Source organism: Vulpes vulpes, chromosome 3 (assembly GCF_048418805.1).
Source record: "Vulpes vulpes isolate BD-2025 chromosome 3, VulVul3, whole genome shotgun sequence".
Classification (NCBI taxonomy): domain Eukaryota; kingdom Metazoa; phylum Chordata; class Mammalia; order Carnivora; family Canidae; genus Vulpes; species Vulpes vulpes.
The window spans coordinates 97,951,322-97,963,550 of NC_132782.1; the positions used below are offsets into that span (position 1 = coordinate 97,951,322).

Sequence of the window (12,229 nt, forward strand, 5' to 3'; positions counted from 1 at the left end):
CATTTCCCTGCCAGGATGAAAGGAAAACCAAATCAGACCCTACATAACACCTGCAGGGCCACACCTTCCATATGCCAGTCTTTTAATGTTCTATAATAACTTCATGTGACATCTGAAAATACACCAGTCTCTACAACACCTACCCGTGCTGCTTTTTAAAATCCACCCACCTCTTATGAACACCAGAGATTTGGGGGAACTCAGGCAAGCTTTTCTTCTTATCTAGATGAGACATCTATTGCGGATGCGTGACCAGGAAAACGATCCAGGGCGTGCTGATAGCAGAACACAAGTGCTCTAGATGCCTAACTTGCTACCTGAGGGAAGTCATGAGAAACAACTCTGATTGCTATTTTTGAGATGGTGTAACGCCTGGGAGGTGGCAAAGCACACTGCCGTCCCTCTCTCCTGAGCCGGAGGCCGAGAGCATCTTGCAAATTTCCAGAAGTAACTCCATCCCTCTCAGCCTCCAAAGGATTGGGCCGGTGGGCTTGCTTTGCTGGGCTATAATCACATGGGTGACTGACTTATACTATTTTCTTTTATTTCAACCCATCCCCAAAGCCCAGAGCAACTTAAAACCTGAAGAGCCACCACCTTCATCAAAAAAAGAATTTTTTGAAAGCTTAACTGATAACTCCACAGCCATTCATTCAGCTGACTCCCAAGGAAATGGGAGGCATCTGGAAAATGTATTTAAAAATTGATTTAATGTTTAGCCATGTTAAATGTTTTAATTTCCAAGCAATGCCATGCCCACCAAACATCAATTAGTCCCAGCAATCGGGCAGGAATATTGGCTTCTGTGGAGGGATTCATTTATTTCAGCTCTGCTAAATATCTAAGGAGAAATCCAATACAGCCTGTAGCTCTGAGGAAGGGACATTAAGCCAGATTAGAAGCCAGATCAGGCCCTAGCTAAAATGGTGCCTTTGCCAGCACCTGCCACTCCCCAGTATCTCTCTCTCTGGAAGGAGGGCAGGAAATTCTACATAAAGTCCTCATGCTGGGGCAGCCCGGGTGGCTCAGCGGTTTAGCTCTGGCTTCAGCCCAGGGTGTGATCCTGGAGACCCCGGATCGAGTCCCACGTCGGGCTCCCTGCATGGAGCCTGCTTCTCCCTCTGCCTTGTGTCTCTGCCTCTCTCTCTGGGTCTCTCATGAATAAATAAATAAAATCTTAAAAAAAAAAAAAAAGTCCTCATGCTGTTGAGAGAAAACACCCTTCCCCTCCCCACCCCCACAGTTTCTGTCTCTGAGCCAGAAAGCAAGAGAGGCTGAAATGGGGCAGAGAATGGCTCCCTGCTGAGGACACAAGCCAGCTTGAGACCTTTTAAAAATCATTTTTAATAATTATTCTTCCTTTTGGTGCCTTTTAAATTTCAAGGCCCTGGGGTCTCCCTGCCCCCAATGGAGGCTGTGGGGTGGGGTAGGGGTCTCACAGTCTGAAGTGCTCTGTTTCCACACAGTGGGGCCAGCTGCTTGGGCACCAAAGGGCGGTGTGCACACGCACTCACCACATGGTCTCAGGCACGATAACCAGCAGAGGACAGCCAAGCCAAAGACCCCAGGTGCCAGGGGCTCCTAGAAGGAAACAGGAGAGCACAGGAGGTCTCAGCAGCTGGCGACGAAGGGCAGACACAGCAGGGCAGGGCAGCTCCCTGGGTCTCCCTCTGGACCACTCATTTCATCTCCTGGAATGCTATTTGCTCTTCTCTGACACAGGAATAGTGGCCCCAAAGCAGGGGGTCTGGGGGTTGGGGGCGAAGAGAGTGGCAGGGGAGTAAAAATTAAATGATATTGTGTGAATAAGCTTGTAGCTGAGCTGCCTTAGTCGAGTCACCTGAGGAGACTGTTAAAAATACCAATTTCAGGGGGCACCTGGGTGGCTCAGGTCATGATCTCAGGGTCCTGGGATCAAGCCCATGTTGGGCTCCCTGCTCAGCAAGCTTGCTCTCTACCCCTCCCCCTTCTGCTCATGCACATGCTTGCTCACACACTCTCTCTCTCAAATAAATACAAAATCTTAGAGAAAAAATGCAAATTCCAGAATCATCCCCTGGAGACTGTGATTGAGCAAGCCTGGGATGAGGCCATGGAATCTGTATGTTAAGGATTTCTCCCAGGTGATCCTGATAATGCAGCAAGTTTAGGATACAAGAGATTAAGGAATGCCTCGACCACAGGAAGGGCCTGTGGGGTGAAGGGAAGGTATCCAGGGTCCAGTGGGGACACTACTCTCTGACACTGCTGGTTCAAGGAAAAACTGAACCTGTCTCTCCACAGGGGATGTGGCAATATCCATCAAAATTAAAAATGCATACACCCTCTGACCCAGCAATCTCACTTTGAAGATTTTATCCCACAGATCTACTCAAACAGATGCAAATGATAAAAGGCTATTCCCTGAAGCTTTGTTTGTAATAGTTTTTTAAAAAATAGAAAAAATGGAAATATCCATCTGTACACATCTGGTTAAATACAATTATGGTGTAGGCAGAAAAACAACAATTGCATGGCTCCTAGGTACAAATACAGAACTGTCTCCAAGATAAACTGTTAGGTGAGCTATGCAAGGTACAGAACAAAGGGTATAACAACCTTTTATGAAAATGCAGAGATAAAAAAAATGCAGAGATAATCTATGGATAACTATAGATTTATAGTTATCTATGGATAACTAGACTATCTCTGGACAAATACACAAGAAGCTGGTAACATTATTGGCCTTTAGAGAAGGAACTAGGTGACGAGGGGACAGAGAGACGTTCTTTTTCTGACCTTACACTTTTGAATCCTGTGCATTACCTCATGTGTGTTACGTATTACACACAAAACATATTTAAAAATAATTTTTAGAGGCTCCTGGGTGGCTCAGTTGTTAGGTGTCCAACTCAATTTCAGCTCAGTTCATGATCTCAGGGTCATGAGATCAAGCCCCACATCAGGCTCTGCACTGGGCATGGAGCCTGCTTAAGTCTCTCTCGTTCAGCCCCTTGCCCTACTCCCACTCCTTTCTTTCTCTCTCTCTCTCAATCTCTCTAATATAAATAAATAAATGCATATTATACTTCAGTGAAAAGTTTTTAAAATAATATTAAATCGGGGCACCTGGGTAGCTCAGTTGGTTAAGCATCAAACTCTTGATTTCAGCTCAGGTCGTGATCACAGGGTTGTGGGATAGAGCCCCGAGTTGGGCTCCATGCTCAGTAGAGAGTCTGGTTGGGATTCTCTCCCTCTCCCTCTGCCTCTCTCCACCCCCCCCCAAATAAATAAATAAATCTTTAAAATAATAATAATAATAATAGCAAATCAAAGGTCATGGCTCCTGTTTGTAAGTGCCACCTCTAGCCACTTGTAGCTGTAGAAATTGGGAATCTCCCAGTTCTTCAAACCCAGGGAAAGGCTGGGGGCAGATGGAGGGAGATATTCAGGTCAGGAAAAGGTAGAGTGGAGGTTTTGAGCATCAAGTTCTGGATGCTCGTTGGGTATTCACTCATGCTGCTCTCTCTACCTGGGACACTGGCCCCATGGGGCGGAGTCCATATTCTCCCCAGCTTGGGCTGCAATTTAGCTATTACTGTCTTTGGGGAATTATGGGGCCATTCCCTGATCCCCCAAGCCTCGCTCTGCGCCTCGCCCCCGTGTTCCCTTAGTGCCTGTGTTCTCTGTCATACTGCTTCGTGGTCGCCTGGCTTCGTATGTCTTCCCTCGCCCCCATGCTCTCCTGAGAGCTCAGTGAGGGCACATCTAGCTTGGTCACTGCTATCTCCCTGGAGCCCAACATCACACTTAGTCCAAAGATGGTGCTCACTAAAGATAGAAGGGGTCACAGAGAAGTGACACAGGGGGAGGGAAGAGAGGAATAAGAAAGGCAAGGAAAGCCACACGCTCCCGACTCCCATATCCTAGCTCAGCCCTAGCCACCACCACCTCCCTCTGCCTCCTTCCTTCCTGGTCTTCCCAGGTGTGAAATCATCTTGTTCATTCACAAGACAGCCTTACCTGTCTTGCTCACATCTGTATTCCCAGCCCCTGCTGCAGGCCTGACACCTAGTAGGTGCCCAATATATGCTGGTTGGATGTATTAATTAATTCTGGTCAGGGCGGGGGGTGGGGGGGCCTGGGTGGCTCCTTCGGTTGAGCATCTGCCTTTAACTCAGGTCATGATCTTAGGGTCTTGGGGTTGAGTCCTGCATCGGGCTCCCTGCAAAGCGGGTAGCCTGCTTCTCCCTCTCCATCTGCCCCTCCCCCTCCCTGCTTGTGCTCTCCGGCTCTCTTTCTCTCCTTAATAAGTAAATAATAAAAATTAAAAAAAAAAAAAAAACTGGTCAGTGAGAAGGAGGTAGGATGCAAAGGAACCGCTGAAATGCATTTAGTCCCGAGAGAGTCTGATTCCATGAGCTCTGGGTGGGGACCGTGAACCCGGCTGTTTTCAAAGTTCCCCCAGGTGCCCTGACGCGCAGCCGGAGGGGGGTCATTTACAGAGCTTGTAGGGACTTCGGATTTCCCTCCGAAGGCAGAGTCGCCAAACACAGTGAGAGGCCCCACTCTGAATCTTAGGAACCTCCCCGCCCCAGGCCGGGCAGAGGGGGTACTGAGGGGCAGGGAAAAGGGGGCTAGGGGTGGGGGCCGGGGCAGAGGGTCCCGCTCACCAGGAGGAGAACCCGAGGAAGGGGCCCAGGTGGGCCGGGCGCTCGCGGGCGTGTCCGGCCAGGAGCGAGTGTTGGCGCCATCTAGCGCCCGCCGGAGGCTCTGCAGCTGCATCAGGCTGAGCTGCCGCCGCTGACCCGGGGTCACCGCCGCCGCGTTCTCTGGGCCCAGCCAGGCGATCTGCTCCGCGGACAGTTCCTGCAGCGGAGAAAGGGGCCAGCACCCTCAGGGGGTGGGGTGGGGGTGGAGGGGGGTGGAAGGGGGCCCTCCCCGGCCTTCCCAAACCGCAGTCACCCGCCGAGGGCCCGCACAATTTTGCCACACCCGTGTGCTATTAGTGCTCCTCTTGGGAATCTTCCTTAAAAATCACTTAGCTCTTTTCGCTACTAGAATAAATGTACTTTAAAAAAAAAAAAAATGTAAAACGTTAGGTGGAAATCTCCCCAAAAATAGAAGACCAGAGTGACTTTGCCATCAGCAATCATTAACAATAAGCCAAAAGGCATGAACGTTACTGAATTCTAGCTGGCTTTGCTGGCCAGCAATGTCTGAACCCGAGGCCTCTTAAAAAATGATAAAGAGAAGGAGCCTTGAAATGTTATGGAGGTGTTTAAGACGTTTTAGCTCCAAACTGAGACTCCCTCCTTGAAGTAATCAGCATTAAAGGAGAGTTGAAAAGAAAGTCATGATTTTCTCACTGTGTGACTTAGTGTTAATTCGGGGCAAGACCGAATTAACATTAAGTGGGGTGTGGTACCTCCCCCTCACCCCAGGCTTCACGTCCATCAGAGAAACACTGATGGAGGAGAAAACACAGGCCTAAAAGTCAAAGATCTGATGTGTCCCAGCTCTGCCATAGGCTAGCTATGTGATCTTGAGCAAATTTCACAGCCTCTCTGGGCCTTTGGACTAGATGTGGGATGGCACAAGAACTCATCACCCATGTGTATTCTGACCCTCTGGCATGCCTGCCTGCACTCCACAGGGTTGAATCCTGTGAGGGTCTCAGCAGAGGAAAGGCCTGGTAATCTATTAGTGACAGCCACCATGGACACCGGAAGTGGGAACTCCTGCCAAGCACATTGCCTTTGAGGACACTGAACAAGATGTTACTCAAGGTGCTTCTAGCTCAGAGGACTTGGTGGCTAGTTTCAGTGGGTGTGGAATAAGATGGGATGGCAGGATTCTGAATTTGTAGAGAGGCTTCTAAAGTCATGCTGCTTATTTTCTAAGGGTCCCAAAGATTCTGGGAAAGGGGTTATGCCTCCCTCATCCACTCCCCTCTTTCTTCCTTCACCTTCTTCTTATTCCCTGTCTAGGGAGATGTTTCCCTCAAATTGTGTCATCCCCCTTAGAACCTTTCCCTGTCCTTCCCCTTCCAGGACACAATTCCAGCTCCTGAATGTGGCAATGGGGCCTCCATGCTTTGGGCCAAGCCCACCTGTCCAGCTGCCTTCCCACCAGCACTCTTCACTTGCAGGAGAATGAACACCCACATTTGTAGCCCTCAGGAGGAAGTACCTCTGTTGTGTGCTTCCTTCTGCCTAGAACAATATTCCTCCCTTGACCTAGTTAACCTGTCATGCAAGGCCAGCATCACCTCCTTCCCCTACCCCCACCTCCTCACACATACACACACACACAATACAGGTACACCTTACACCTTACATCTGGCTTACACCTTACATCTACTATTAACACAGAGTCTGCATTATAAAAATTGCCTATTTTTCCAGTATGGCTGACTGGCAAGCCAGAGGCCAGAGTGAATCTCTAGGCCTACTGGATGTGTTTTAAAAAAATAAATTCAAAGTAGTTGCCAACATTTAATTATCAGCAGGTTTCACACAAAAATGGAGACCTCTGAAATCTTAAAAAAGAAAAGGAAGATCCAGTAATACTGGGCCCATATTGTCATACTGCACTGATGTGATGTGCCAAAGATAAGAAGCAGCTTCCCCTTGGATAGAGCTAAGTTTACACAGTTCAGCTCAGACTCTACCCAGGCCACTGCACCGTCATGTTACTCCTAAAGCCCCGAAGGCACTGGGTTATATCCCTTCACCAGGGCATCACTGGTGTACCTCGAAATTTCTAAAAAAAAATAGCTGAACAAGGAAAGAACCACAAAGAGCACTCTGAACAAGACCAGCGGAAAGTGCTCAGCAACATGCCAGCATCCAGAACCAAGCCACCTATGCCATGTAGAGCCCCCCAAACATCTATTTTACCTACTTTGTGCTAGAAACTATCCTGTGTTCTAAAGCCACTCAAGGTCGGCTAACCATCTTGAAACGAACTGGTGATGAGACATCATGGGAGTTTGTCCGACCTCGTTTGTGCGTCTTGCACAGTTGTGGTGGACAGAACTTATTTCCAAGTTACTCAGCAAGCAAGAACACCAGGGCCACTACTCATAGGAGCAGACTGTCCCCACCAAACACTCCCCTAAGCTTGTATGGGGACACAGAGCAAGGACCCCTTACCGACTACCCTGTTTCCCTACCTTAGTTGATCCGATGCTACCTCCTCATTTTTTTTCTATAGCAGTTTATCACCTGTCCTGTCGAGGTTTTCTCAATACTTCTCTTTAAATCAACAAAAATATTTTTACTTTGATTTATTTAAAAAGGAAATGTTATACAGGTCCATAATCCCTCATCAGCAATTCTGAAGTCCAAAAAAAATCTCAAAACTGAAGGTTTTTTTCCAAAGTTTAAGACACACGTATTTGCCTGCAAAACCTGAACTGATGTAAGGCCCTTTAATAGTCTCTATTTATTCCAATTAGTGTGGCATCACTGACTTCTTCACAGAAATATTAATGTATAAGGTGCTTTCCCAGACACTGCTGGGAGTGTTAAGTTACATACTGCAGATTCAGAGTGATCTTTCTGAAATCTGAAAAATACTGAATTTGGAAATGTATCTATCTGTCCCCAAGGGTTTTTTGTTTTTTGTTTTTTGTTTTTTTTTATGATAGTCACAGAGAGAGAGAGAGAGGCAGAGACATAGGCGGAGGGAGAAGCAGGCTCCATGCACTGGGAGCCTGACGTGGGATTCGATCCCGGGTCTCCAGGATCGCGCCCTGGGCCAAAGGCAGGCGCCAAACCGCTGTGCCACCCAGGGATCCCACCCCAAGGGTTTTGGATAAAGAAATATGAACCTCTCATACCACCATAAATAGAAAATCAATACAGCTTGCTATGAAGAGAGGAAATACAATTAAAGCATAAAATTTTAAGGAAAAAATGTATTTAAACCTAAAATTATCTCGTGACCCATTCATTGCTGGCATACAGTTCTCCTCTGGCCCTATCAGCAGAAATCTGGTTGCAAGCCCCCAGAATCCAAGGCCTGCCATCTGTTCCCTTATGTGATTTGAAATGGGGTCAAGCTCCTATTTTCCTTGAGGAACTGAGTACCTACTTTGAATATCTCATCAGGAAGGCATTTGATTGCTGATGGCTGGAAATATGGCATCAGATCCTTGTCCAGCATTTGGAGCTCTTCCTTAGTTAATCCAGCTGGGGAGAAAAAGGAATCATGAGGGTTTAGTTCAAGCCATCGGAACTCTACTTGTTTTATTAATGGTGCTGCATAATGTACAGATCTGTGTGTTCTAGGCAAGCGTCATTCCTTACAAAAAGCCCTGAAAATCACACTGGAAAATCAAGTTCCTTAATCAACTCCAATTAAAAAAAAGAAAGTGGGTCACATTAGCCCTGATTGGTCTCCTACAACGAAAAGTATGCCCAAAAGGAGCTTCACTTTATGCAATTCAGATTGTGTATAAAACTATTTAGAAGCCAATTAAATCACATCCTAAACTATTTTAGTGTCACAAGAAGCACCAAAAGAGCCCGTTTAAAGAGCAGATTTGTAGACCCTACCCTCTGCAACCTCAAGTCACGAATCTAAGATCTACTGTAACTTTAGAGATGTTCACTACATACAGCCAAGGATTCTTTTGTTGTCGTTGTTGTTGTTGTTGTTGTTGTTATTATTATTATTATTATTTTTTGTTTGTTTGTTTGTTTTTGTCCCGAGATTTAAGGTTGGAAAGGGAGAGAAGGCATGCTCAAGGTGCCTCTTACCTGCAATAGTCCCAAGCTCCTGCAGGACAGAGCTGGACCACTTGGTGGGATGCCCAAATACAACTTCTGCCTTCCTCTTAAACTCAGCCAAGATGTGGATGCTGCAGAGCAGGGTCCCAATTCTGGCTATCACCACCCTAGTTAAGAGGGAAGGATACAGTGTGAGCCTGGGGGACTCTCCAGACACAATGGGTGAGCAGAAGGTAGGTAGGCTCAGCATCCAGAAAGGATCCAGCTGATTCCACTCCTTATTTTAGCCCCGGAAGGTGACAAAGCATCAGGAAGTACAGAACATCTTGCTGAATGAATAAGCTGGTCAATCAATCATTTGCCATTTTGAACACTACTGGTTTACTTACCTGAATTCTGAGATTTTTATAAGTGAGATTTCGGTGATGTTCATAGCACACAGGGTTGTACCAAGTCCTACTAAGTGGAAGCTCTTCAGATCCTGGACACTATAGCCCGAATCCTCCAGGAACCCTTGGAGAATGGATTTAGCCTAGAAAAATAAGGAAGAATAAAAGATGAATGACCCAGGGACACCTGAGTAGCTCAGTGGTTGAGCATCTGCCTTTTGGCTCAGGATGTGATACCAGGGTCCTGGGATCGAGTCCCACATCAGGCTCCCCACAGGGGAGCCTGTTTCTCCCTCTGCCTATATGTCTGCCTCTCTCTCTCTCTCTCATGAATAAATAAATGAATAAAATATTTTTTTTAAAAAAAGATTAATGATCCAGGGATGATGAAAATCCAAGGCCTGAGAGGATAACTGAGCTCCAGCAGTAGCCTCCTGACCAATCCCCACTGTCCTCCTCTGGACACACTCTTTGTTCCAAACCATCCTAGCCACTGCATCCAGGCTCATGTTCCTCAAGTGCTGCTTCGAGTGAGTGTGTGTGTCCCCTCATCCAAGAAAGTTTGTTTTGGCAGTGAAACTCTTGTATCCTTTACCAGCATTATAGAAACTGTATCCCATGTCTGTGTCTGCTAGCTTATTTTCTCCAGTCACTCATGACCTTCAGATAGTTTGCTCATTTAAGTTCTCCTGCATCAGGATCCAAACTTTCCCAGCATCTGTTTCCAGAACTTTCTGACAAAACCTTTTAATAGTCTGCTTTTCTGCCTTTGCTCAAATCATCCCTCACATCTGAAATGTGCTTCCTGCCTTTCCGACTGTTAAAACTCAACCATCTTTTTATTTAGGGGGATTCAAGTCAAATGTCACCTTCTTCATGAAGTCTTCCCTGACTATCTCAGCCACAGTGAATTTTTCTTTTTTTAAAGTCCTACATTAATACGTTTGCCCCTCTCTCTTCAATTCTAGATAGTATATCAAATGCTTTGGTACTGGAAACCACAGGGAGATCTCTTTAATGAGCTTTAAGAAGGCTGCTGTGTAGAATCCCTGAAATTCTTGCACAGTGGCCGTTCACTATCCGTGGCTTTCTCTGGAGAGCCACCCCTCTCACACTCTTACTTCATGGGGTTCAGTTGGAGCTAACTGCCTTCTGAGTTCCAGGGGTGATGCTACAGCTGAGTCCTGACTTGTCATCCCTTAACCTGGCTCCCATGATTTGTTCTAGATTGGGCATGTGATCCAATCAAAACCAACCAGGATTTTGACTGGAATAATTAGGGGTGTCCTAATTGAAAGAGGAGAATAAAACAGTCTTTTTTCTCTGGAAGAACATTCTTTACTCTGGATTGGAACTTGGAAGGATAAACCTGAATTTGCTAGAATTCACCACATGGCATGAGCCTGCCTCTGACTGAAGCCAACACAAAGGAAAGCAGAGTCAAAAAATGGTGAGAGACAGATTCTTGATCATAATATTGAAGACTCAGGATCCAGCCATATCTAAACTCTACCCTTAAACTTTCCAATTATGGGAGCCAATACATTTTTTTGCCTGGTCAAGCCACTTTAAGTTGGTTTTTCTGCCACTTGTAATTAAATGAACCCTGAGTCACTTGCTCAACCTATGTTGCACCTGAGGAAGGATTCAAGTCAATCCTTTGGAGATGAGCGATATAATAAAGTCTGGATTCCTCTGTGCTCATAGGGGCAGGTGCATAAGATTACAAGAGGACAAGAGCTCACAAGACAAAGATGGGGAGAAGACATCCAAAGACAAACATCTGAATGGGAGTGAGGGTCACAGGGATAGTATGAGTCTTCCCATCTCCTTTTATCAACAGTTCATCCCATCACACAGTGAGAATCATCACAGTATGGAGAGAAAGTGTTGGCAAAGATTGTGAAATGTTGCATTGGGTTTCCACTTTTCATGTCTGTTGCCTTCCCATCCCCCAGGTCTGTTTAAATTCTACCTCTCCAGGGAAGACTGCCTGATTCCCCTATCTCAAATAGCCTCCCTTCCTATTTCCATGAACACCTTGCCCACTTTCTGTTATCAATTATAACAATTTAAAAACATTTTTCACTGTGTTCACTTTTTTGTCTTGTATCACCAAGTAGAATTCCCCAAAGACACACAACATACCCAGCTCATTCCCCATCGTAACCCTAACACTTGGCACAAGGACTTTTAAATGAATGAATGAATATCTGAGTGAGTGATCTACAGAAGTTGTAGGCAATATGTACTCCTTTGAAATGGCATCGGATTGCTGCTTCCACATGATGGATTGACTTTGGGGACATTTCCTGTTTCTGCAAATCAGACTGACCAGTGTCTTCATGAAATTGCCCTCAGGGATTACAAAGCCTACAGGTTCCATAGGGGAGTTTCAGTAATATAACACTCAGACTTAAATGTCTGACTGGGAATGTATGTCCAAAATAATAATAGCTAATATTTACTGAATGTTTGCATGTGCCAGCACTTTACATTTACATATACATATAGCCCTCAACTACCCTGTGAAATTTTTTTAAGGTTTTATATATTTATTAATGAGAGACACAGAGAGGCAGAAACACAGGCAGAGGGAGAAGCAGACTCCGTGTGGGGAGCCCGACATGAGACTTGATCCCAGGACCCCGGGATCATGACCTGAGCCAAAGGCAGACACTCAACTACTGAGACACCCAGGTGCCCCTACCCATTATTCTTATTCTCATGGATGAGGAACAGAAGCACAGAGAGGGAAAGTAACTAAGCCACGGCTACACAGCTGGTAAATAATGGTGCTAGGATTAAAACCCAGGTGGTCTGGTTCCAGAGCCTGTACTCTTAGCCAGTGAAGATATTTGGGTATGAAGAGAAGAGATTTGGGGTCGTTTCTGAACTTTTCCTATTAAGGTTTCACAATCAGGTTTCACTAGTTGACTCATAACAATTTGTGCTCCCCAACTATCAGGCGTGCCCATTTTAAAATGAAAGTGCGAAAATACAATTCAAATAAAATTACTTTGAAGATGCAGTATTAAATTGTCTTGCCACTGGAACCTGGAAAATGCAAGCTCAGCCTGCAAGGTGATAAGCCAAAATATATTTGCTTGAATGACTGGACCA

The 12,229-nt window shown here is 45.9% G+C and overlaps 1 protein-coding gene across 2 annotated transcripts in view; it reads right to left on the reverse strand.

The window, feature by feature from the left end:
• Nucleotides 1-1,324: 1,324 nt before the first annotated feature.
• Nucleotides 1,325-12,229, reverse strand: part of OTOA (otoancorin) — a 71,448-nt gene continuing 60,543 nt past the window's right edge. For both annotated transcript variants that reach the window (XM_072751359.1, XM_072751358.1), the window contains 5 exons: nt 9,107-9,249; nt 8,748-8,884; nt 8,080-8,177; nt 4,653-4,848; nt 1,325-1,581 (listed from right to left, as the gene is read on the reverse strand). In XM_072751359.1, the coding sequence (XP_072607460.1) occupies nt 1,511-1,581; nt 4,653-4,848; nt 8,080-8,177; nt 8,748-8,884; nt 9,107-9,249 (645 nt within the window). In that variant the 3' untranslated portion in view covers nt 1,325-1,510. The remainder of the gene's footprint in view (nt 1,582-4,652; nt 4,849-8,079; nt 8,178-8,747; nt 8,885-9,106; nt 9,250-12,229) is intronic.